Source organism: Anarrhichthys ocellatus, unplaced genomic scaffold (assembly GCF_004355925.1).
Source record: "Anarrhichthys ocellatus isolate YVR2014 unplaced genomic scaffold, GSC_Weel_1.0 scaffold5, whole genome shotgun sequence".
NCBI lineage: Eukaryota > Metazoa > Chordata > Actinopteri > Perciformes > Anarhichadidae > Anarrhichthys > Anarrhichthys ocellatus.
In genome coordinates this window covers 15,011,011-15,035,916 of record NW_022280035.1, presented here as the reverse complement: position 1 = coordinate 15,035,916, position 24,906 = coordinate 15,011,011, and the positions used below count along the sequence as shown (strand labels likewise).

General features: G+C 41.9%; 1 protein-coding gene across 4 annotated transcripts; it reads left to right on the top strand.

Annotated features, from left to right (window-relative positions):
- LOC116382385 (uncharacterized) lies at positions 1-24,853 on the top strand. Of its 4 annotated transcripts, none has more exons than XR_004212720.1 (25): positions 1-316; positions 9,003-9,200; positions 9,373-11,599; positions 11,751-11,954; positions 12,168-12,288; positions 12,430-12,523; positions 12,681-12,767; positions 13,324-13,440; positions 13,533-13,631; positions 13,909-14,060; positions 14,605-14,743; positions 15,217-15,339; positions 15,427-15,624; positions 16,184-16,908; positions 17,072-17,509; positions 18,749-18,998; positions 19,289-19,378; positions 19,651-19,977; positions 20,081-20,251; positions 20,458-20,635; positions 20,742-20,858; positions 21,646-21,933; positions 22,226-22,607; positions 22,780-22,838; positions 23,083-24,853. XR_004212720.1 is itself a non-coding variant. In XM_031845401.1 (25 exons), the coding sequence occupies exons 1-24, from the start codon at positions 314-316 to the stop codon at positions 22,816-22,818; spliced, it is 6,639 nt and encodes a 2,212-aa protein (XP_031701261.1). In that variant the 5' UTR covers positions 1-313; the 3' UTR covers positions 22,819-22,838; positions 23,083-24,852. The 4 variants fall into 4 exon arrangements, 3 of the variants coding, with proteins under 3 accessions (XP_031701261.1, XP_031701263.1, XP_031701262.1); XM_031845401.1 differs by having other exon boundaries at positions 22,226-22,479; positions 23,083-24,852; XM_031845403.1 differs by lacking the exons at positions 22,226-22,607; positions 22,780-22,838; positions 23,083-24,853 and having other exon boundaries at positions 21,671-21,757.
- The last annotated feature ends 53 nt before the right edge of the window (positions 24,854-24,906 follow it).

Sequence of the window (24,906 nt, the reverse complement as noted above, 5' to 3'; positions counted from 1 at the left end):
GAGGGAGAGAGCAAACACAGAGAGACAGGAAGCAGAGGCAACACAGTAAATCAGAGACGGAGAAAGGGAGAGAAAAACAAATCAAAGACTAAGTGCAACTCAGCTGAGGACTTAATGAATGCTCATCCAGCTGGCTTAAGGTTGTCCTCACTCACTCGGCTGTGAACGAGTGTCACAGAATGGATTTCATTTTGGTTCATCAGCCACCGAGCACCAGCAGCAGCAGCTCTGTAGATTACTGTCACTCGTTTTGGATTATTTCAGACACCGCTGCTGTTGCGATGAATGGGGATGACAGCACGCAGATCGGAAAATGGTAATATGACAATCTGCTCTGTTTATTCTGAGATGCTTTTACTTCCATCCTGTTATCTCTTTGTTCACGCAGGATTTTGTCATTTTTGTTTGCTGTAACTGTCACCTTCTAATCACAATTTATATTAAAACCAACCCGTCTAAAGGTGTTGGATGTCCTGTGGAGTTTTATCTTCCCAGCGTTCAACTCCTAATCCATAATTTTCCTAACATACGACTCTCTGTGAGATGACAGAGGAGGGTGAGGTACTTTCAGTTACTCCTACTTAAGAAGTTGACCTCCAAGTCTTGAGCAACATCTTCAAACAACTAGGCGATCGGTCTAATAACAGAAAATGAATTGACAAACGATTTGTCGTTGTCATTCATCAAGCAAATATTATTCAAGATTTGCTGCTTTTTTTTTGGCTGAATATCTTCGGGGGTTTGAACTGTTCCGACAAAACAAGTAATTTGAAGACATCACCTTGCACATTTTCTGACATTTTATAGATTAAATTATTAATCAATTAATTGAAAAACATCCCTAAACATTTTATAATACACACCTTTTCTCTTTTATCACATTTAGAATGATTCATTCATGTAGGATTTCCTTGTAACCTATAAGACGTGACAGTTACATCTCTGTCTCCTTCTTAAATAGTAACACGGTCTTTTATTTATTAAGTCCTGACAAGTAGTCTTTTATGTTGAAACATGCACAGATGTACACTGACCGTGTACAATTACAGCTCCCATAGCGCACACTGGCCGCTGCTCTCTGCCGGAGTGTTTTGACTCGAGGTGAAGGTCTCAGGTTACCGAGCATTAAGGCAGATTTCACAAACCAGCCACTGTACCTGCCCCCTTCCTGGATGCCCATTTACTGGCAAGTGAGTCATGGAGGAGGATAAACTATCCGACAGCATCAGGGAGGTGATGTTAGAAATCAGTGCTGTCGAATGGATTTGTATTTGGAACACTCAGTCTTAGTTTGGCCTGTTGAGAGTCGCAGCCTGCAAATCCTGACGAGGAAGTTTCTGAATGTGTGTGTTGTCACACCTCGGCTGCAGAGAGGGTGTGGCCGGTCGCACATAAAGTGGATTTTGTTTGGCGCTCACTCTCTGGGAGGATGTTATGTACAGTAGGGAGCTGACTTTTAAAATGCCCGCCCAGCTCTCCCGTAGGTTTGATTTGGCAGGATACTGTGAGTGTGTGCACACCGCTGTCCTTTTCCCGCCCTGTTTCCTGCATATTTGCCATGACGTTGAAGCCAGAGTCCATTAACCTGACTATTCCTGTTTGGGGAGTGACCTCAATGTTTGGGTATTTGTTCCTGTGCTGACCCGGTTGCACAGAGCATCCTTTTTCTCTCAGCAGAAGGACGTCTTGTCCCGTCCTGGTGATTCAATGGAAATACACGACAGCTCTGTTTGCAAAACTACAAATCATCACCTTACCTTTACATGGAGCAGACTTCTTTATGCCGTTTTGGCTATAGGATCTAGTCGACACCTGTATTCAGAGTATGCAGCAACATGTCCAATGATTTAAAGAACTTTTCATTGAAAGTAACTTTGAGTTGACGGGTTGACTGAGCTGGTGTAGCTGTGAAGCAGCTGTTCAAAGTGTTTAGCTCTGATGAGGGTGGACAACTGCAAAGTCTTAATGTTTACTCTCTGAGCAAAACATACACTGATCATTTTCCTGCCTAGTTTTGAGATTCAGTGCATCAAAGGCTTTCTAATAGTCTTTTTTAGACGAGGTTTTTGCAGAGCTGCACACATGAATACACTCAAACAGATAAAGCTTTATCTGATTCATATTTCTCAATTAGTGAGATATTGATTTGATCTGTGTGTGTCTGCACAGTTTTAGGCTTCACTGTGATACATTTAAAGATTTGATGCAATTTGATGTTGGGTCTGATTAGCATCACTGAGTGCAGTTCATCTGCGTTTTCATCTGTTTTTCCTGTATCTAAGTGATCGTTTCTGGTTGTTTGCTGTGAAATGAGCCGGTGTGAGTTACATTAAGAACAGCTGTGAGTTAATTACAGATGAGATGAGTGTGTCAGTGAAAGCTGAGCCACACTTTGATATAATAACACGCCTCGCACACACACGCGGCGCAAACACGTCAAGTCACTCACGATGAGTTTAAAGATGTGCTTAAAGCCTCGGCTCATTCATAATTCCCTGACGTGTTTTTAATGACTTAAACACCGGCCTTGCTGCCTCCTGACTGCTACTTTACAGTCACCTTCAAACCATCCTGCTGATCAAGGCCGTCATGATTAGTGTTTGCCTTCCGCAAGCTCCGAATTGCTGATCCCTGTGAAGCTACTAAATATACCGTCTGGCCGTCTCGGTGCCTCAGTGGTCATGTACAGTAGCTCGACACAGCCTGTGTTTATGTCCAACCTCAGTGTAATTTGGTTTTTGCTTGTGCTCGGATGTCACCGGGTGTGTTCAGGTAGAGGGCCACAAGATGTTGCACTCAGAAAAAAAACCTGCTTTGTACCATTTTAGTCTAAAGGTGCAGCTTTTAGGCTAAAAGGTACAACATAGTATCTTTTAGGGACATCCATTTCCTCCAAAAAAGTAAAGCCCTCCTTGACAGAAGATGGAATTTAGTACCTTTTCTGTTTTTATGCTGCAGATTTCCAAGCTGTAAATAGCACAGTAATAGTAAATTATTTACACAAGAAATGCTGAAAAAAGATCTTCCAGATTTTTTGGGCAACTTAAAACGATTGGATATTGTGTGTGTCTTTATCTCAAATCTCCATTTGGGCTGTTGTATAACGTTGCAACAATGTAGGGAGCCAACGACTAGCATTAAACATCCAAAGAATTGATTCCAAAATGAATAATGAATTAAGGACACATTCCTCTGGTTTAATCAGATTTAGGCTTATTTGTGATGTCAAATTATAATACTTTATAGTATTAGACATTTAAAACACTTTAAGATGAACCTTCTCCTTTTCTGATGTGTCGTTGGACACAAAAGGCATAAACATTAACAAAGCCATCGTAAATATGGGGCCTTCATTACAGTAATTATTTAGTTAATTGAGTTTGTAATTTTATTTAAAGATTTGTAGGTGTAATTCATCGGAAAACAACTTCAGAAAATGAGATTCCACATGTTGCTTCTTCACCTTTTAAAGACTCTTAACTTTTATAGGCATCTGGCATATGTTTTAACAAGGGGACTCTTCATCATCACACATTTTGTACCATGCCTGATGTGAGACACTTCTGTGCACAACTTATGCGTCAGTCGGTAATCTGTTAACTGCACAATTGAATTTTCCTCCAAATTAAAAAAATAGTTAAGATTCTGTGTCACTGTCGATATTTCCTGGTCAGGGTACGAGAGCTGTTGTCATTCAGAAAGTTATTCTCAATGAATGGCTCATCAGAGCAGCAGGCTGAAAACAGCAGTTCATCAGACGTTAGTGTGAGAGTCCTTCGTGCTGAAAAGACGAGCACAGATGCAAAAAGTCTCACAGTGCTATAAGGTTTGTTAAAACGAGGGATTTCAAACGACACACTATGCCAGGAAAAACTCCTTATAGACCAAATAGTGCACATTTTAGTTTTTCATATTGCTTTGTTGTGCCATTCAGAAAAGTACTTTGAAAATACTTCTTACAAGAGAAAATAATCTCAAAAGTAGCTTCTCTTGTTGATGGCCACATACTGTAGAATGGAGTATTCAGTCGCCTTTTTAAAGAGACCATTTGCCAACTTGAATGTGGTTGTCCAATCACTGCTGATGATAAGTGGAATCCACTGAAGGATTAAATTGCCAAGCTCGTGCTATATTGACAGACAAAGCTGATCTCTCCTGCTGCCGAGTCGTTCCGGCTGTGCCTACATATACCAGGATGCATTGCACACAAGTGGGGAGTTTTTAGGTTACACAAGCTCTATCGTAGTCTGATTAATAAACAAATTACACCCACACAATGTCAATGAAGGAAATATCCTGACACTGTACACCTGAGGCCTAATTGCCTCGTTAACTCATCGTAAGACACACTTCATTCAAACTGGACAGATACAAAATAAAACACCAAACACGTCTTGGTTAGTCTTTCCACGGATCAAATAATCACCAGCTCTGGTTTGGTCAAAATGAATCCTTAACTAACAGGCTGTATCACTCTGCAGAACTGCAGGCATTTTTCACACTATATCTCAACTCGGATAGATAATACATTTTCCCCATAACTATAAAGTGTTACTCCATTGGGACATACAGACAGCAGCAAAAACCTGTGCGCAGTGTAGCAGAGATTTCTTAGATTGAGATTGGTGGGGTGGAAAAGTTGCTGGCCTTGATAAGAATTAAGCTAATGTATTTCATTTGGCCCAAAACCCCCTGAACCTTGACTTCTCACTGACTCAGCATCTAAAATGATCCACCAGTATTTAAGAATGTTCCAGGTGGTTAAAAGTCACATTAAGGACTCATACTTCTTCTGATTTGTGCTCTAATGCGGCACAGCAGGTGGATACAGGTCAAATGTAAAGTTAACAGACATAGATTCAAACTTGAAAGTCTGACGTAGTAAGTAGCTCCTCCAAAGAGGAGACATAACTGGATTTAAATCATGTGTTAAAGGCACAGTGTGTAGCATTTTGGGGAATTTATTAGCAGAAATGTAATATAATATCCATAACCATGTTTTCATTGTATAATCACTTGAAACTAAGAATCATTGTATTTTTGTTAGCTTAAAATTAGCCCTTTATATCTACATGGGGGCGGGTCCTCTTCAAAGGGTCCGCCATGTTACACGGCCAAGTTTCCACATCTAAACACTGCTCTAGAGAGGGACTTTCCTGTTTTTACGTTACTTGAATGTGATTAAAATTATACCAGTCTGTCGATTAATCTACATTTTCAAAAGAAACATCACTTATGGTGTGAAAGAAATGCTGCCAAAGATGCTTTGTGTTCACTGCCAGTGTGACATCAGATATCTTACACCAACATTTCAGTATCTAAAGGTGTGAAAGATGTGCCATGATGACTGGAGTCACATCTGCTGATCGACATTGTTTTAACCGGAGTAGCTAGTTTCAGGACGCTCATTCCTTTTTGTTGAGGTGATTTTCATATCCAGTATGAGGATTATTTGCACACCGTCGTCTGTCTAGTCTTTTTAAAACTCATTTCAATAGAATACATTGTTGTTTCAACTTCAAAGTAAGACTTTTGTTCAAAGTTCCTGAAAAGTCAAGATGAAAGAACTCCTTCCTCTACATACTGTAAATCCATGTCTGTATATCAGTTCATCTTTGTGTGGGGAGCAGTAGTTAGTGTAATCCAGTGGGGAATCTTGTTTTTCTTTTTTTGCTGAAAAACCGCAGACATAAACGCAGGAAATGGATTCTTTTCATGCTTATTTAGAGGCCGTATCAGTATCTGTAGAGGCTTTGAAGTTTGGCCAAGTCACATCAGTTTAGCTTATTGTGCTTCACATATTTCTCAGGCATTTTGTGTCCACAATATTACACAGACTGTGGGGATACTTCATTGAACTGAGGGGGGGAGGGTAGTAGTTATACAAATAACAGGTTCAGACTAAATTCATCTTCTATTGAACTTAGTGTACAGTGGCAATCATGAAAACCATTATTGGTTTATTCGGTTTTCTTTTTCAAAACTCTTAAAAACACTGAAATAGAGATTATAAATAAAATGTGAATGTTTTCATTCATGCCAAGATTTAGTTTGTGCAAATAATTTTATTTGTTTAAAATGTGGCCATCTAATGGCACAGTTGGGGTCATCTTGTTGGCCTAGTTAAGGGATCTAAGATGCGAACTGTGTAATTCAACATCCTCGCTCAAATCAAATCATCACCTCTCCCCACAGTTCCTCTCTGCCAGATAGTGTCAAATAAAAAAAAAGGAAAAGGCCCGAAAAACATACTAATAAAATAATATTTTAATACTTTATCAGGAGAGAAATGTCCCACAGGAATGTATTACGTCACAAGCCATTTTATCACTGCTGAATATTTAGATCTTGTCCAGGCAGGAACCTGCTTGACACCAGGAATGTGTTCAGACTATTTCTGTGTCATAATGATACCGGACAGAGACATTCAAACTGTTCTCAGCTCCCTCACTGGGACATCTTATCCACAGTAATGTGAGTCGTCATTTATTTCAGTGACTGAGTGAGAGAGATCCGGGTGTTTATATAGAGCCGTTTGAATCTGCGGCAACACTGTGCTGGTCCAGCTCCATACAGTCCTCTCATACACCACATACTAACGCATAAATAAACGCATAAATAAACCCATAAATGAAAAGCACACACTCAACTAAGCTGCTAACTGGTAACAGCATTACAGTGTGAAACTCTTGTCGGCAGATATACAGTAACTGGTGATGTGTGTTGCTCTCACAGCTGACTCATATTACCAGCAGTGTAAACGCGCTCCAAGTAAAATTTCACTCTTATTTTGTAAGCACTCCAAAGGCTCGAAAGCATTCACATGTCCCATCACTGTTGCCAAGGGGACCCAACCCAACATCACTGTTTAGTTTTCTTCTTAAGGTCACATTCATTTAAATTCCTGCAATTTCCAAGCTGCCCTTTGCCAAAAATCCTAGACCTCCCTCACCAACAACTGAGAAAAAACACTGACACTCACTGACATTATTTAAGAGATGCAGGTGGTCATTGTCTTCAGGATGGGAAAGCATTTGATTACAATTTTATAAGCTGTGAGGTGAATTTGATTTGTGCTTCTAAGCCTACCACCATCCTCGTCCTCCTCTCATTTTACAACCACCCCATTGCTTCCATTACCATCCTCCTCCTCCTCCTTCTCCTCGTTCATGTTATCATTATGATGACCGTCACTGTGCTTTGTCCCAGCAAGGTGTGGCAGGACTGACCAGAAAGCTCTGAGTCACAGTGTTGTTTCTGGAGCTGTGGGGGCTGCGGACTGGCTGAGAGTTCTGCATTTTTAGATAATAATGTAAGGAGATAAGACAGAGAGGGTGGATGGCCCTAGTTGCTTGAGAGAGGAAAAAAACACGCAAAAGCAGATGTATAAGAAACAAACAATATGTACAAAACACAGAATATGCAAGACAAAGAATGCTACATTTTTTTCTTCTCAAAGGTGCAGAGAATGAGATGCACAACAGATAGCAGAGCTGGAGAGAAACTGAGCACTAGTGTTGATCTGAGGGGACATAACTCATCACACCCTAACACACCCTCTTCTGTTTCCATCTCCCTACATCCATGTCTGTCTTTCTTCATCACCACAGCTGGGAACCTGTGAGATCAGTGGAACAAATTTGAGACTTGTATCGATTAAATGTAGAAAGCATTAAATGTATGTATCTAAATGTTGTATTAAATGATTCATTACACTCGAAGAAGATTACAGCATACAGAACCTTTTCCTTTTACTTGCTCCTACACTGTCATTGATGCAATCTCACACAGTAAATGGCACTGAACACATGCCTTGGGGGAAAAAGGGCAACAACATTCATCTTGTGCGTCGACACACATGCAACCCTTCCTGATGCCATGTATCTTCTCACAGAGCCTCAGCCATACGTGTATATACATGAACCCCGAGGTCCGCTGCTGTGGCCTTTGCTGGGTGCTAAATAAAGCGGCGCCTAAAATTGGGTAGCGTGCCCTGGGTTCAGGTCAAAGGGAATGTGAAACTGTAAACCGGGAGGCTAGCTAGCCTTGAGACCAGCCATCACACACTGTGTTTACTTGAATGTTTGCTGTCAGGCTGGCTGTTTAATGATGAGCACAGAGGGTTTGTGTTTGTGTAGCTATTCCCTGAGCAGGCCACAAGGTTGAGGACAAGGCCTGTGTAATTTACTGTTAAAGACGCCAGTGAGATGAATGTGAATGACTCCAGGTTTCCTCTTGTGTGGCTCTACTGTACATTACAGGGGATTTAAGTAAATGCTTTTTGTTGATTATTCAGTTGCAAGAATATTAATCAATTACCTGTCATTTATCATTTGTTGTTTCCAGATTCTCTATTCTGAGAATTTTCTGCTTTTCTCTGTATTGTTTCATTGTAGATTAAATATCTCAAAATGTTGGTATGCTGTTCAGATAAAACAAGCAATTTTAAGACTTCTCCTCTGGCTTCTGGAAATTGTAATGGCAATCTTTGCCTATTTTTTTTATATAATCAATAGTATACTAATCAATTAATTCAGATTAGTTGTAGCTTTTGTAGGGATTTAGCATAAATATTCTTACTTCAAGAATCCATCTCATAAATATGAACAAGCTACTTACTAAAAGCAGAAATAATGATTCATCATTTGCTTTTTGAATTGAGGATGAAATGTTGTCTGAGTGCAGTGGCATGTTTAACTAATTTTTTTACACTGTGCGAGTGGTTCAACGTGTGAATATGTGTCAGTACAGCAGAGTTTATGTTGATATTATTCTTTTGAAAATCACAGATCTCAGTACATGGCAGGTATTCCTGGAATCACTGGTGTGACGTTTAGCTTTGAGATGTTACTGACTAAATGACAACTTGTCCAAGTAGCGTAGGTCTATATATACAGGAGTAACCACAGATCCCGGCCTGACCACCTTGTAACTGATTAACCAGAAGGATATCGAGCAAAGCTATTCTTAAGCCTCTGATTTCTCTTTTCTTGTGTTTTCAGAACCTCGATTCTCTGGAAAGCTCGATCCAGAACCTGTTGTCGGTGCTGTACCCTCCCTTTGAGGCCACCGCCCCCACTCTTCTCAGCCAGCTCTTCCAAATCATTGATAGACGTTATCGGGGAGATGCTCTGCGGTGCCTGCTGGACTTTCTGTTCCCAGCCAAGCACATCTTAGACACCGTGCAGCAGGCTGCATGTGTAAGTCGCTGTCTTGTTGACTGTCTATCGAGACATACATTCTTTACATGTGTTAATATGGAATAGAGCTGCTCTAAGATCTTATTGCTCGACTTAATTTACAATGAAAATAGACACAAATGTTGATGTACCTCTAAAACTGAAACCCTATAATGTCCTTCTCTCCTTATAGGCTCAGTACTCTGATGTACTTTTCCTGTGTGAGGGCTGGCCTCTATGTATACGTGACCAAGTTGTCGTCCACCTCGCTCCCATCAACCCTTTGCTACTTCAGCCTGGCGACTTTTACCTCCAGGTGGCACCATTCTGTAACCAATCAGCTCGCGTCTTGGTCTGCAGCCTCCTGGAAGAGGAGGGGCTTATAGTGGAAGTTGTCGAGGAGACTCCGATTGCTGAAACATCCTATCCTTGTATATTCAGCCGTGACTGGTTGGAGGAGATCAACCAGGGCCGCCATGGAACGCCTCTCAGCCAATGCCTGCTCGCCACTGAGCGGGGCGTGGTGAGGTTGCCATGGGAACGGGTGGCCGTGCCGGATTTCGTGGAGGTGCCACTGTGTGCTGGGAGTAGTATGGCCTCGGCTCCTCCTTCATATCCTCCTTTACCACCGCCGCTTCCTCGTCCTCCACCTCTTCCTCATTTCCCTGAGAATTCTTCATCAAATCGTTCACTTCCTCTTTCTCCTTCAAAGACATCTTCACCAAAACAGTATCCTGTAACTATTCAAAATTCTACTTTAGCATCTTCCTCACATCCCTCTGCCTTCTCTGTGGAGACCCGAATATGTCCAGCGAGGCACGGCATTGCTGTGTCACTCCGCCTCGTGGATGCTAGCGCAGCTTCTTCATCTAGACTAGTCAAACTGAAAGAGACTGAAAGTGAGCCTAAGCCTATTGGCTGTGTGTCTCCTAATACTTGGGACAGCTGCCTCACTGGGACCAGCCCAAGTACAGGCACAAAAACGAGCACTGTTTCAGGCACACGCACCCCTGCAAGTGGAGATACAACTACCTGCAAACGTGAAGATAAGGGTGTAATTGTTTCTGAAAATATAGGGCCAGATAAACATCAAGGTACAAACATTAAAGATATAAGCAGGAGAGAGCCAACAGGCCACACTGTTGCCGAAGGAGAATATATTGATATTCTTCAGGCAACTCTGCTTTTTAGTAGAGCTCAGTCAGCAACTGAAGAACAACAGAAATTAGAAGAGCAAATGCAATCGCATGCACAAATCGAACCGCAAAGGCAAAGATATCCACACAGACGAGCACAAATGCAGCCTAACACACAGACACCACCTCAAGCACAGTCACAAGCACATGGGCAGTTACCTACAAAACCACGAACACAAAGTCATTCTGGATCAGAGGCTGCTGTATCATTGACGCCCCAACCCGAAACCGCTCTCCACCATTCCCAATCCCATCACCCTCACCCTGACTCCCTTGAACCTTTTGAGTGTGTCCGCACTGTCCGGTTCTCAGAGAAACCCTGTACCCCGTGCATGAGGAGAAGACAAGGCGGAAAGGCGTCCAAATCTCAGGAGCTGAGGTGTCGATACAGGGACTCCTACCAGGCTGCTATACAAAACCCTGTCCCCTTTGGGCAGGAGAAGAACAGGGGGAATATGTTAGCAGTGGTGGAGGAGGATGGCGATTTGTCACAGTGTGACGAAAGACTACCAGAGACTGAAACAGTGGATCCATGGTGCAATGTTCAAGGAACAGGGTTTGATCCCGGGATGCAACACCAGTCTCCTCCCTCTGTCAGTGGAGCCACCTGTAAGGAGTCAGGAGAGAAGAACACTGTTCCATATTGGAAAAAAGGAGATACAAACACTGCCCCCTGTATGGATTACAGGAGAACAAATGTTTTAAACGTTGGCGGTCTACCAGAACAAACAACTGAAAGGACCACTCTGCGATTCAGGGAACCAAGGGATGCACACTCTGTGAAAACGTATGGCAATTTACACAATGTGAACGGGACAAGCTTGAAAGATCCTAACCAGTCAGATGTGATCTCTGCCAAACACCACAGATTACCGGTTACTTCAACTGAAATTTCAGCAATGAACATGACCCTCAAGCCTCGTGAGAGGCTACAAAGCAGAACCAATTCCACGGGAGTGAGTCCAAACTTTCCTAAGCCTCTTTCAGCACCACAGAACAGACATGAATCCATTTCAGATGGAAGATGTTCATCCCTCTCCACAGCTGTGGTGCACACCTCGGAGAAGTGTGCGCTGGTCATTGTGGAAGGTCAAAACATTAGAAGAAGAGAAAACACTGGCTCCTGTGCAGAGATTCCCCAGCTGCATGTGGTCAAATGTAAACACAGCACAGCCTTTGGATTGGTTTCACCCAAGATCAACAGGAGGAGGATGGTCATTCCAGGTACAAAGTAATGTTGTTCTTGTATCATATTCAGATCTAATTTGATCTTTAGCATGTAGGGTTCAATAGGTTGATTTCATTGTTGTTTACTAACAGATGAAAATCATCCTTCATCAGCCTCCTTACAGCTAAATGTGTCCACTTTCTACAGATGCTGCTCAGCCTGGCAGTGAGTTCATAACCAGTAGAAATAGCCATCAGATGGAGAACCCGTCACAGACAGATCCACCTCCAGCAACAGAGACACAGAAGATCCCCCAGCCTGCCTCTACTCGTCCCAGACCTGACCACCTTCCACTGGGATCCCCAGACCCCAGAGCCCACCCCCTCTACTTAGGAGTGGCCTCCATCACAGGTAAGTTAGTTTGAGAAACAGCAAATTACATCAAACAACAATAATAACAATAATAATCAATATACATTGTTTGGCAACTGTTCAAAGCAGAAGTTCTTCACATTGCATAAAAATAAAACACATGAAATATATCTGTATCTCTTTTGGAGATTAAGTCATTAAGTCACAGAGAACAGCATGTTCCCTGATCTTTTCTCTCTCTTACCCCTTCAGGCGGCAGAGACAAGACAGGCAGGGCAATAGTTGAGCTCTATGGACACCACCAGGGATGGAGATCAGCTGTAACCAGCCAAGAGCTCTTACAGATGCTGCTCTACTTCCGCACTATCACCAGGTAGCATCCATATGCCAGTAAATCATGAATGAATCAAGGAATCAACTAATTAATCAAATTCATACTAGAACTAACTTTCGGCATCTTTGTGGTCATGTCTGTTTTATTGTGGTCGCTTTTTTTCTGTCTCTCTGTATCCAGGAGAGAAGTCAGAGAAGCTGGGCTGATGCTCATTTTTGATTCAAGGAGGACAAATCCTCAGCCGCAGCTCTATAAGGCCTTGATGATGCTTCAGGTAAGAATCACAGAAAGAAAAGGAAATTTGTTTTTTTTGATGCCCATATGTGTAAAATATTCTCTGATGTATTTGTGATGATCAATAAAAGGGTGTAACTTGAATAAAAAATGCATGAATGTGGTTACGAATGTGGTTATGTGTTAAACTGTTGCAGGAGCAGACTCCCCATGCAGTAAATAGTTCCGTGCTGCTGGTGAATAAGGAGAACAGCCTTCGACCTGAGAGGTGTCCCGGCATCCAGGTCAGCTTTTTCATTCTTTATTAATATCAAAACGCCGCCATTGGAGAAATATTCCTGTGTGGTTTTCTATAAACAATAATTCATCTGAGAAGGCTTTACGCTTCATTGATCAGTTTGATCAAGGTGTGTTTTTAGCCATGCTAGCAGTGTAGCCACATATGGCAATGGCAGTTGGTCAGTGGGTTTTTGGCTCATCAGACTATAATATCTTGATAACACATTACCTTGAAAATGTAACATGCAGGGGTCCCCAGAGGATGAATCCGAATGACTTTTCTAATCCGTTCTGTTGTATTTCTAACTTCAAAGGTTGCTTTAGCACTCTGGTCAGGAGACTTGTGCCCATATACAGCTTATACATTGAGGATATGCTTCGTAATTTTGTAGTTTTTTTAAAAGTTATTTAGGTAAGACGAAAAAAAGTAGAATAAGTTGTCGTATGTTAAGACACAAAGGGGGTCATGCGGTGAATTATGACCTAAGAATTTCCCTGTTGTCCATTCTGTAGCTGTGAAAACGTGTCGATGTTACTTTGACACTTTTTGCCTCAAAGCAGACTGAAGTGGTGACATCCATGAAAGCCTTGTTCAAGCTGGTGGAGGTGAGTCAGCTAAGCTCCCGCCTGGATGGCACACTGTCTCACAGCCACTGTGACTGGATAGAGCTGCACCAGGTGAGACAGTCACATCAATACATTAGCTCCCTCCTCTGCACTGACTCTGAACTACACATGATTCACTCATGTCCACATCTTTTATTCTCTAGAAACTCTTCCCATTTGTGTCTGATCTTCATGAGGCATCCAGCCTTCTTCTGAGAGCCATCAGCAAGTTAGAGGAGCCCCAGAGGACAGACACTGTACAGGTACCTTAATGCTGACTGTTTACTCACGTTGCTGTTTGGGCCTTGAAAGCTGGGTTTATCCTTAGTTATGTAACTCTGTCTTTACTGGTAATACAGTACACAATGTGTGTGCGTGTGTGTGTGTGTGTGTTTTATTAGGAAAACATTTATTGCTCCTCGAGCTATATCAAAGTATGCTTTTGATAAATGCACATGGAAAACGGCTAATAACAATATTGTTGATTTGAAGGAGTTATTGTATCATCTGCTGATCTCAAAACGTCTTTTTGCCGTACAGACTTTGCAGCAGTGCATGATGGACCAGAGGACTCTGATGAGGAATGTCCTGGAGGACAGTCGATTGGTCAGCCTGCAGAGGGAGGGCGGGGCCATCCTGGCGAGGCTGAGAAAGGAGAGTGACCTCAAATACCCGCACTGCGAGGACCTCAGGTAAACTCCTGCTCTCATCTGCTATATTTATGTATTATGTACACCTAGCTATTGGCTCTACAGTCGTTTTTGGGATAAGCCTGTTAACACCTTTGATACCCTGTGATTGAATATACATCTAGCTGCTAGAAAATAAACCACTAGATTAAACATATTCCTGCCAACCACCACACCAAAAATACCTGGCTTAATTATTAACTTGTGCAGCTGCAGCACACTTCCAGGCTTATTATTTGATAGCAAGTGATTTCAGATACACAGGACAAAAACAAATAGTAGCCTCTTGTCCTTTGAAGTGGAAACACCATCATATTTTGAGATCAAAATGTAACCATAACACAACATCTGACTCTGTGCAACTGAAAAGCAAAAGTTGAGTTTAATTAGTTTTTTGCCACAGTTGGCTGTCCTAAGCCATTTTTTTTCCAGTCAAGCCACGTTATGCCTAAATATGCTGCCTAATCCTTATCTTCCAGAACACTAGTTCACTTTATCTATTATTTGTCTTTCTTACGTCTATGATCTGTCTCTTTCCCGTACGCAGTGATGCAGTGGACTCGGTGACCAGCCTGTACAACCACGTGGAGGAGCAGGCTCATGTCCTCGTGCAGAGGTCCAACATGTCACTGGAACACCTGGAGTATCTGCTGCAACTCAGAGAAGTGGAGGGACACTTCATGCAGGTACGTTTTTAAAAAACTGACCGTCAAATCTGCCTTCAGATGTTCAGATGAATGCATCTTGCGTATATTAGGTTTTGTTTGTCCCTGAGTTCATGAACACCCAGCGATCTAATGATAACAATCCATCATTTGGTCATGGTGATGAGTAGGTCAAATGTCATTCAATGAATTTCAGGATTTAGTATTTTAATGGTAAAACGCATGTTTTGTTTGAAATAGATTCATTTGTTGTGGTTATTGTCACATAAATCTGGCAACACAAAGTGTTACAGTTCAGTGTTGCAGTTCAGTAATGTGAAGAAATAGTGGCAGTATGTGTTCTTTTAAAACATATAAACAATCAAAAATAAGCATACAATCCTCCACCCACTGACTCTCTACAGCAGTATACTGAACAATGGCAATTTATATTGAATTCAGCTCATGCTCATGCCAATAAACACAACATATTTGTCCATCTTCCATGACTCCAGATGCAACAGTGGTTTCATGTAGAGGGAGAGCACCACCTGCTGGAGGTTGAATCAGTCAACAACTCTGGAGACCGAATGGAGCAGATCCTCAACAGCTTCACTGGTTTCCTTATCGAAGCAAATGTGAGTATGTTTTCTTGCGGCCGTCATGTAGTTATGTGTCTCTGTCTGTCCACCCGTCTGAATCTCTCTCTCTCCCTCCTCCTCCAGGATCGAAGGCACCACGCCATGACGTTGGTGTCAGAGGCAGAGCGACTCCAGCAGAGCGGGTTCCCCTACCCAGAGACGGAGGCGTTCGGGACTCTAGTCAGCACCTTCAAGTCAGGCCTGGAGGACATTCTGTGCAGGGCGGAGGCATCTGGCAGGGAGCTGCAGATCATGGTCAACGTGTGTGATTTTTGTGAGCAGGTTGGTGTAAGATAAATCATTATCAGTATTCAAAGTTCAAGTATTCAAGACCAGTGTGTAGCTTGTGCCCTTTGAATTTTTTTATTACTCTTTTGCAAATATAATTTTTGGCAGGAATGAAATTATGTTGCTCCAGCATATAGGTATGTAACTACTATAATGAGTGTACATCCTAAATGTAGAATGATGTAGGACCGAATTAAATCAATTACACAATAATGTAGCTGAGCAGCTTCAAATGCCAAAATCAGTAATTATTAGTGAACTAAGTAGATTATTGAACTATTCAACTATTCAAATACTTTTGCAGAGACTATAATTACAGAGTAGACCAATTATGTTGTTGTAGAACAATTAATGAAAATGTAGCATTTGATGTTGCTTTGATGCTCCTTTCTCTTGTGATGTAATCTCAAAATAATTAGGTCATTACTTCTCGACAGAGATTGATTGGTATATCCATATAATCTCATGCTGTTTTGTTTTTTCCACAGATATTTAATGTATAAGGCATGTGTATGTAAATGTATAAAATAAAACCTCTGTACTCTCCAAACAGGCTACAGCTCTCGCCAGCGAATGCATTGAGTACCTGGACCAGAATCAATCCAGAATCCACACAATGCAGGACCGTGACCAGACTACAACAGCTGTCAATCAAACAAACACTCAGCCAATACAACACCAAAACCAAGACCGCAGAGTGAGCACTGCATCCCTTTGCCCGTCTGATAACCACGCAGCACATGCCTCAGGCACAACCACCACCACCAGTGTTTTACTGTCAAGCAATGACACCTCCGTCCTCCAGACTTTCCAAGACAGGTTCCTCCAGTTTAGCCCAGAGAGATTTCAGGAGGTGAAGGCCCAGGCCAGCGCCCTGCAGGGCTCCAGGGGGATGCAGGTCTGGAACATAGCCTGGCTGAGATGCCAGGAGGCCAGGCAGCAGCTTCAGGAGAGGATGCAGGATGTGGAGGAGGTTTTCCAACATCAACCAGATTCTAGCAGCTGGTGTGAACTTCACTATGTTGATGTGGTCAGCACTAATGTTCAGATGCCGTCCTCCGGTGGCCAGAGTCTGGTGGTACAATCGACGCCCGGGCCTCGGCACCCGCAGTGGGGGGGCATCGTGACGGGAGCGGTGGATTTAGGGAAGAGAAGGCCGATCCTGGGCAGCAACAACACTACCTCAACGACTGTAGCCTGCTGTAACATCACACCTGAGGATCACAGTGATGCTGTAACCAGCCAGGGGTCAAAGGTCACTCCACAGTCACCTCCCAGGTAATTTGTTGGTACATTCATCTCCCTCAACAAGGATTTAGTAGTTTGTTGATTCGCTGTGACATTGCTGTTGAAGAGTACCACTCGTTTAAATGTTCCTGACACATTTTAGACGCTGCTGATATTTGTTTTTTTTAAATTGCTTGAAACCATTTAATAATAGGTCAGCAAGAAGAACAGAAAGAGAGACGAGGAGGAGACAGACGAGGAGTGAGAGGGACGCTGCTGCTTTGTCTCAGTCCCACACTGTCGGGTGCCAGTGGTTTCCATGGGGACGAGGTCTTGGAGCGAGGTCGGCGAGCCAGGACTCTTGCACCACAGGAGTAGCAACAGCGGGGTCGTCCACTCCTCCGGAGCAGAGGCTTCGACCCCCATCATCCTGCTCCCACCACGGTCAGCCGTCCTGTCGGATCCTCCAAGAGGCTCAGAAGTTCCAGATCTCCCGCCACGGGAGCTTCTGCTCAGAAGAGTCCTGTATGAGCGACCGGGGGGCTGCAGGGTGTAACGGGACTTCATGCGGCAAGCACTCCAGCCTGCCCATCGGGGGATATGAGGGGGCGTTTTGTTTGGCAAGACCACAGGAGAGTGCCGGCAATGCCCTGTAAGTTTACTACATGTTGGAAAATATGCTTGTAAGATAATATTTAGTGAGTTGAATGTCTTTAATCTTGTAAGTCTTAATGAGATTTCGTTTGCTCTTTCTGTCTGTAAGCTTCCAATGAAGTACTACAGGTACTGTTCTTCTGATTCTCTTCGCTTCTCTTTTTATACTTGTCAACATGGTGGATTATTGAACCCCTCTGTTTACAGTGAAGGCTGTCAATGAGATCTATGTATCGCATTAGGCTCAGTCATACGTAGGGATATCCCGGTAACATCTTTGGCTCCTGATAACAAATTGAGTCCTTTATTATGAAATGCAATCAAATTAATATATATTAGTTTTTTTTTCTTCTTTTTTTGCAATGTAATAGAGTTGCCTGCCTATTTATAGGCTACGGTAAGCGTACAGCAAACTTATTGAATCAAGTTAAATATGTTTGCAGCAGAGGAGCTGACATGCAGGATGGGGGGGGGCGTTTTACTTGTCTGTGGACAGGGGCTCATTCCCATAATTCATTCATACTTGGCATGTTTCTTTTCTATCACATTGCATGTGGAGAGAGTAAAATGACAGCATGTCACTGTATCATGTTCTGAAATGTAAAAGTGATTTATCTTCTCACCTTACCGCAGTGACGCACACGTGTAATCCACCACCCCTTGAAATCACTGATGCATGGCTGCGGTCAGACACTTGACATTTTTGCCCAGTGAAGGCAGCAAAACACTGCTTTTCAGCCTCTTTAAATATTAGTTCAGTTCAATATCCTTTCATCGCGTCACTTCTTCAGACTTAGAATAAATACAACAAGGAACTTTTCCAATATTATTTGGTTTGTACAGATGCAAAAATATAAAAAATTAGGTAAACAAAGGATGAGAAGATAAAATTAATTATTTGCAAACACTAAAAGCTAAATGATATATTATTGAAGAGCACTTATCAAATTCACATTACAGTGTGCATAACAACGAACGCATAACACACAATGATAAAATATAGAACATGTTACCAGGCAAGTATAAGGAAAAAAAGAGTAATGAACTTAAAATGATGAATGATTACGCTCAACTTCATTCTCAGAGCAAAGCACAGTGCAAATCATTAGTTCAAAATCAAAGGAATAATTATAAGAAAGCCTTTGGATATATAGATAGAATATAATATGTACTGTGGTTTACTAAGTGACAGTCTGTGTTTGAAGTTAGTGGAGATTTGTTCTGTTTGTGTCACCAGGCGGCTGCAGCGTGTCTTGGAGGAGCTGGTGTTCACTGAGAGGGAGTACGTGCGCTCACTGGGCTACATCTTGACCCACTACCTCCCCCTGCTGGACAGACCAGACATCCCCCAGGACCTCAGGGGCAAGCGAGGAGTCATCTTCGGTAACCTGGAGAAGCTTTACGACTTCCACAGTCACTACTTCCTGCCAGAGTTGGAGGCCTGCCAGAGGGAGCCCGGCATGGTGGCCCGCTGCTTTCTCAGACATGTGAGAAGTTAGATATTGTATATTATTTCTGTTTATAATGTTTGTATTTTGTTTTGTAGTTTTAGCGTAGTTTTTTTATCTGATTGTGTTCATCAACATTTTGTGTATTTGTCTTTTTCGTCTTTTTTTTATTGTTCAATTAAAATTACAGAATAGTCACATCCTACTTCTCAAGATGTGATGAGACAGAAGTCGACACATACAGTAGCAGGATTTCAGTCAAAGTTATCATGATAGATGATTGTTGGCTTTTTAATTTGTGTCCTAATATGGTTTAAATCTTTCCACAGAGTGAGAGTTTTGGCCTGTACGCTCTGTACAGCAAGAACAAACCTCTGTCAGACGCCCTGATCCTGCACCGTCGCCATGACATCTTCAAGGTCAGTTTACGTGTCCTGTCTTTCTCTTAACTGAAACAAGCGGGAGAGTTTCCCATTTGAAATCTTCTTCAGCAGATGTTCTACACCCCATTCCTTTTGGTGGTAACACTGTGTAGGCTCCATCTTCCTCAGAAACTCAATTCTCATTTTAGGACAAATCTTAGAAGTTGCATTTTGAAATCCGATGGCTGCGGTAGTCGTCACACACTGGGAGTACTAGGGTCATGCTTTACCTTTTCAACTTTACAGTCCCACTTTGTTTCCCCTCACAGAAGAAGCAGCAGGAGCTGGGGGACATGATGGACCTTTCATCCTACCTGCTGAGGCCCATCCAGAGGATCAGCAAGTACAGCCTCTTGCTTCAGGACATGCTGGCTCTGGCTGGCTCATACAGGCCAAAAGACATGATCCAGGATACACTGCTCGCATCTAGTGTGTGCACACAAAGTGTGTGTGGCCCGGGTTCGTATGTGCCTGATCTGACGAGCAGTGACAGGGAGCGGGAGAGGGCTGAGATCCAAGCTGCTGCAGACCTGGTTCGGTTTCAGATGCGTCACGGCAATGATTTGCTCACCATGGACGCCATCCTGGAGTGTGATGTAAGATATCAAAATGACAGGAAGGATATACCTGACACACAGCAGTTACATTAAGTTAACAGTTTTCCTTTCTGCTCTGCTGTACATATTTCTGCCCTATCAGGTGAATTTGAAAGAGCAGGGCCAGCTGATTCGCCAGGATGAGTTCACAGTCTTCTTTAGGAAGAAGAAATGTGTCCGCCGCATCTTTCTCTTTGAAGATCTCATCCTCTTCAGCAAGACCAAGAGGACAGATATTGGCAACGATGTTTATGTCTACAAGCAGTCATTTAAGGTCTCTAACACATCCTTGAATTTATTACCTAATAAAGCCTAATTACCCCTTGTTTTGCTGTCTAGATTTACAGTATATTCTATGTCACAGGTGTTTTCTATTATCCAGTTTTGGTGCAAAGCTTCCTAGTGAAACCAAAACATCTAACCACATGTATTTATTTACATCAGTGTAATTTCTGTGTCTGATTGTGTTTTCTCTCCCAGACGAGCGACATTGGGATGACCCACAACTCAAGTGTGAGCAGCTTGTGTTTTGAGATCTGGTTCCGCAGAAGAAAAAATGAAGACACCTACACACTGAAGGCCTCCAGCATGGAGGTGAAGAAAGCGTGGACCACCGACCTGGAGAGGATTCTGTGGGATCAGGCCACTCACAGTAGAGGTAGTAACAGCATATCTTATTTATAAAGCACTTACCTAATAGTACAGTTTACAAAGTGCTGGACAGGATTTAAGAAAACGTGTTTTTAATAAACTATATGTTTCAGAGCTGCGCATGCAGGAAAGGGTGTTCATGGGAATGGGCCGTAAACCCTTCATGGACATTCAACCCAGTGATGCTGCCATCTGTGACCGAGCGGTCAGCTGCGCCCTGCCTGGGAGAAGTAAGCAGCGTAACAACACACAAAACATTTCTTGACAACAGAATTTCAAAATATTTTCTTCAGACTGGCAGCAACTTAAGTGAAAACATTTTACACTCCAAACTTAGTAACACTTTATTCATAATACACAATATATCTGTGAATAAATGGGTGGTTATGGCTCAGTTGATAGATCAACCTTTTAACCACACGGTTGCCGTTTAAATCCACGGCTCCCACTGTCCGCATGTCGAAGTGTCCTTGAGCGAGACATTGAAACCGAAGTTTCAATGCTTAAGATGGTTAAATGCAGAGGTCAAATGTCATACCTGTATGTATGTATGTATGTAAATGATTATTGTAAGAAAGTTTAATGTTAATCTACAGGGTTCAGTATGTGTCAGGATTTTACCTATACACTGCAGGATCTCACACGACCATCATTCCTACTAGTTATTGATTAGATTTTATTTACAAAATGTATTGAAGATATATGGGCTAGCAATGTTAGCATGCTAACGTGCTAAACTAAAAAGATGAACATTGTAAACATTAGACTTCCTAAGCAATAGCATGTTAATATTGTGAGCATGTCAGTATTTTACTGAAAGCACTCATGTGTACAGCTTCACAGGGCAGCTAGCATGGCTGTAGACTCGTCTTTTTTCCATATTTATTTTATTTTCTAAACTTTTTTTTTTACAAAACCTAATTGTAAAAAAACTAATATAACAGCTTGTGCCTTCTTTGCTCACTGACCCAGCCCGTTAATTTCTCAGTGATGGCATCTATCTATGTGTGTCGTCAGTGCCTGTGGCCTGTTGTTCACACAGGGGCTTAGACTATCCACGACCACACTCCATTGGCTCTGGCAGCACCGCCTCCACCACCCTCAGCCAATCATCTTCCTCCTCTGGACGGGGATCGCTGCCCCCTGCTGGTTATCCAGGGAACCAGTCACAGGGGGCAGAGGAGACCAGTCTTGCTGTCTGCTCCTCCCCAGAGGGAGCGACTGAAAATGAACTCAACAATCATCATCTTCGTCAGCATCATCTTCATCGTAACTGTGAACAATGGAAGAGGCATCATCCACTGCGTGAGTTTAAAAAAACGTAAAATAGTACAGATGAGGTCCAGTGAACATTTTGATATGATCAACCTAAAGTATGACATTTGAATATGAGAAAGTATTTTTAAAGCCACTGCTGATTTGAAAATTATTTAGTCTGGCGCCACCTGGTGGCAGCACCAAGAATGACACCATGGCAGATGCCCCCACTGATATGTACCATATCTGGACAATGAGAAAATTGAAATGTTCGAATTCCATAATGGTATCCAAAAGTGTGAAGTAAAGCACAAATCTCTGTCTTTTTTGTTTCTTAAAGGGTCCGTTTCTGCTTTAGTGGACAGCACTGAATCATCTGGGGAATGCATCAACCTCTTCAGCAGCTCAGACCGCAGCTACCTGTCTACCATTGGTGGAGAGTTAGTGGACGACACCTCCTCGATTGTATCCCAGAGTTCAAAGCCCCATCCACCACTTTGTCGGACACCCAGTCTGAGGATAGACAGCTCACCAGTGGTTACCAGAAAGAAACCAGGTGTAACCCCAAAACCTCCACATCTGGCTAACACCCAGGTACAGGTGAAGGTGTAACAATATGACCCGCTTAATTGTATGTATGTATCAACTGAAGACAACGTGTCAAGACTGAAAATGATCTCAATCACACGTCGTTTCTCTAAAGTCGTCGTGGTTTGAAAAAGGTATGAATGTTTGTCAAGATAAAGTACAACACTCAAGAAACTATTAGCTCTATTAGAACAGCAAATCCCCAAAACAGATGAATCAGTATTATTAACCAAGAACTCATATGTTGTGTTTTTTTTTAACTATTTTATTGAGTTATGATATAATATTTGATATCTTGCATTGCAGAGGGATGACATTATAATTGGAAAATCAACAGAAGTCTAACGTTGGATTCCCTGCAGGAGGTAAGAAAGTGAAAATGTAAAAAAAAGAATATATAATCTTCATTTTCTCATCTTAATGTTGAGAAAAGTAAAACATAATCATCAACTTAAATCTGCTTTTAACCTGTCATGTATGTTTTTGTTGTGTTTGTTACTGTTATGTCATCTCTCTGCCTATTGTTTTTGTTTTTACTATTATATATATTGTATATTCTTACTGTTTTTTATTATCAATGGCTTCTGTTATTCTTAAATATTGTTGCAGATCATCTGACTGAAGCTGTTCAGTCCTGTGGGAGATCCTATGGCCACCAGACAGACATTTAATCCGTGTGAACAAAGTTATTTTATGTGGCTACACAGTCACAAGGCAGTCAGGTTCATCTGGTCACAATGTTTTGTTTTTAATGATTTACTGAAGCAATTGAGGTTTGATGTGTTGGTATCATGTGCCAGTCGTTCCAATGTGACTGTCCATATCACATACAGACTAACCACTCAGCAAGAAAGAAGAAGAGGGCACTACATGGATGATGTGGTTAACGGACTCATCATGAGACACACTATTTTGTGGGATCTTCTGTGCTGTGCAGCTGGTACAATTATTAATATGCAGGGATCAATGAAGGTTGCATTTATTATCTTCATGGAAATCCACAGCTTGTGTGGAAGAAACACACAGGACCAGCATCACCACGCATCCAAGTGTATCGCTCTGTGTGTCATGCTCCTTTTCCCTCTGTTAGCAGGCAGAGCAGAGCATCATTATTCTGTTGACAACTGAACCACGTTGTTTTGGTTACAAGATCACAAGAGAAACTGTTGTTCAAGTCCAAGATACAGTCCAGAGCTGTTCACTGGCCCGAAGCCCAGAACTAGCTGATGGTCCAAGTCGATGACCATAAAAGCATGTGGAGACTTGTGCATATACAGAGAAGTAAAATGATTTGATGGTGTATTATTATTATAGATGTAATTCATATATAAAGATATTTCTTTTTCCCCACACTTAAAGCGTTTCCTATTTATTTCTTATGGGCCATTTTTATACTGCTGCTGTCTGTCTAAACATTTGTTTTTATCTGTCTGGCTTTGAGATTCTTACAGTAGTCCTGTATTTAATAATTTATCAGATGGGACTGACCACTTGCATATGTGTGTTTTCATATCTGGATTTGAACTACTCTGTAACCCATGCATTTCATACATAGATACAACTATCTTGAAAGACCAGGTTGTCTACACAAGTGTAATTATTGCATAGTCACAGACACAGTAGATGACTCAAAGCTTCCAGGCAAATGGTTCCATATACTGATCAATGCTCCAGCTACACCCGCATAGAACATGACCATTACAAAAAAGCATTTTCCTGAATATTTTGTAATCTTAATAAATTATTGATGAAACAGGTCATATTGTCATCCTCTGTTTATTTTATTTTAAAGTCACTAACTGTTTATGACATGGAAGATCCATATTTTTATTGCTTACTTGCTTTCTTCCAAGCTTTTTCTTTTCGTTAATGTGTTGATGTGTTATTATTTGCTTATTTAAATGTAGAGGCGATTGTTGTTATTTTTTTTATTTTTTTTAAGATAGATTCTAAGTTGTGGTAGTGTGTGGTTTCTTCCGTTTTAACTGGCAGACTGCAGGAACATGAAGGTATGGTCCCAGACTGTGTTGAGGCTTCACTTCCTCATTCCACAGACACAGCCATTTCTCAGAAGGACAGCCAGATACTTATTGCAAAAGGTTTAATTTCCCTTTGTGCAGGTTTCAGTTTGGTGCTGAACACCACTGCAGTTGAAATCAGTGTTTCAGTTCTTTATTTTAAGTTGCAGGGGTATTTCACTGGCTAAAATGATTTATTACATTTTGCGCACAAATTTGATGAAATATAGACCCACAGTCCTCTGTTCAGCCTTCATCGAACTGTTTTTATCCATGCACCAATCAGAAAAAATGCACACTCAAGATGCAGTTTCCTTACCTTTTGTCAACTTCCCCCAGTAACTCAAAAATGTAAAAGTGAAAGTCCTATCATATGACGTGAGAAAAAGATGTTGCGTATTTTACTGCCTTGCAA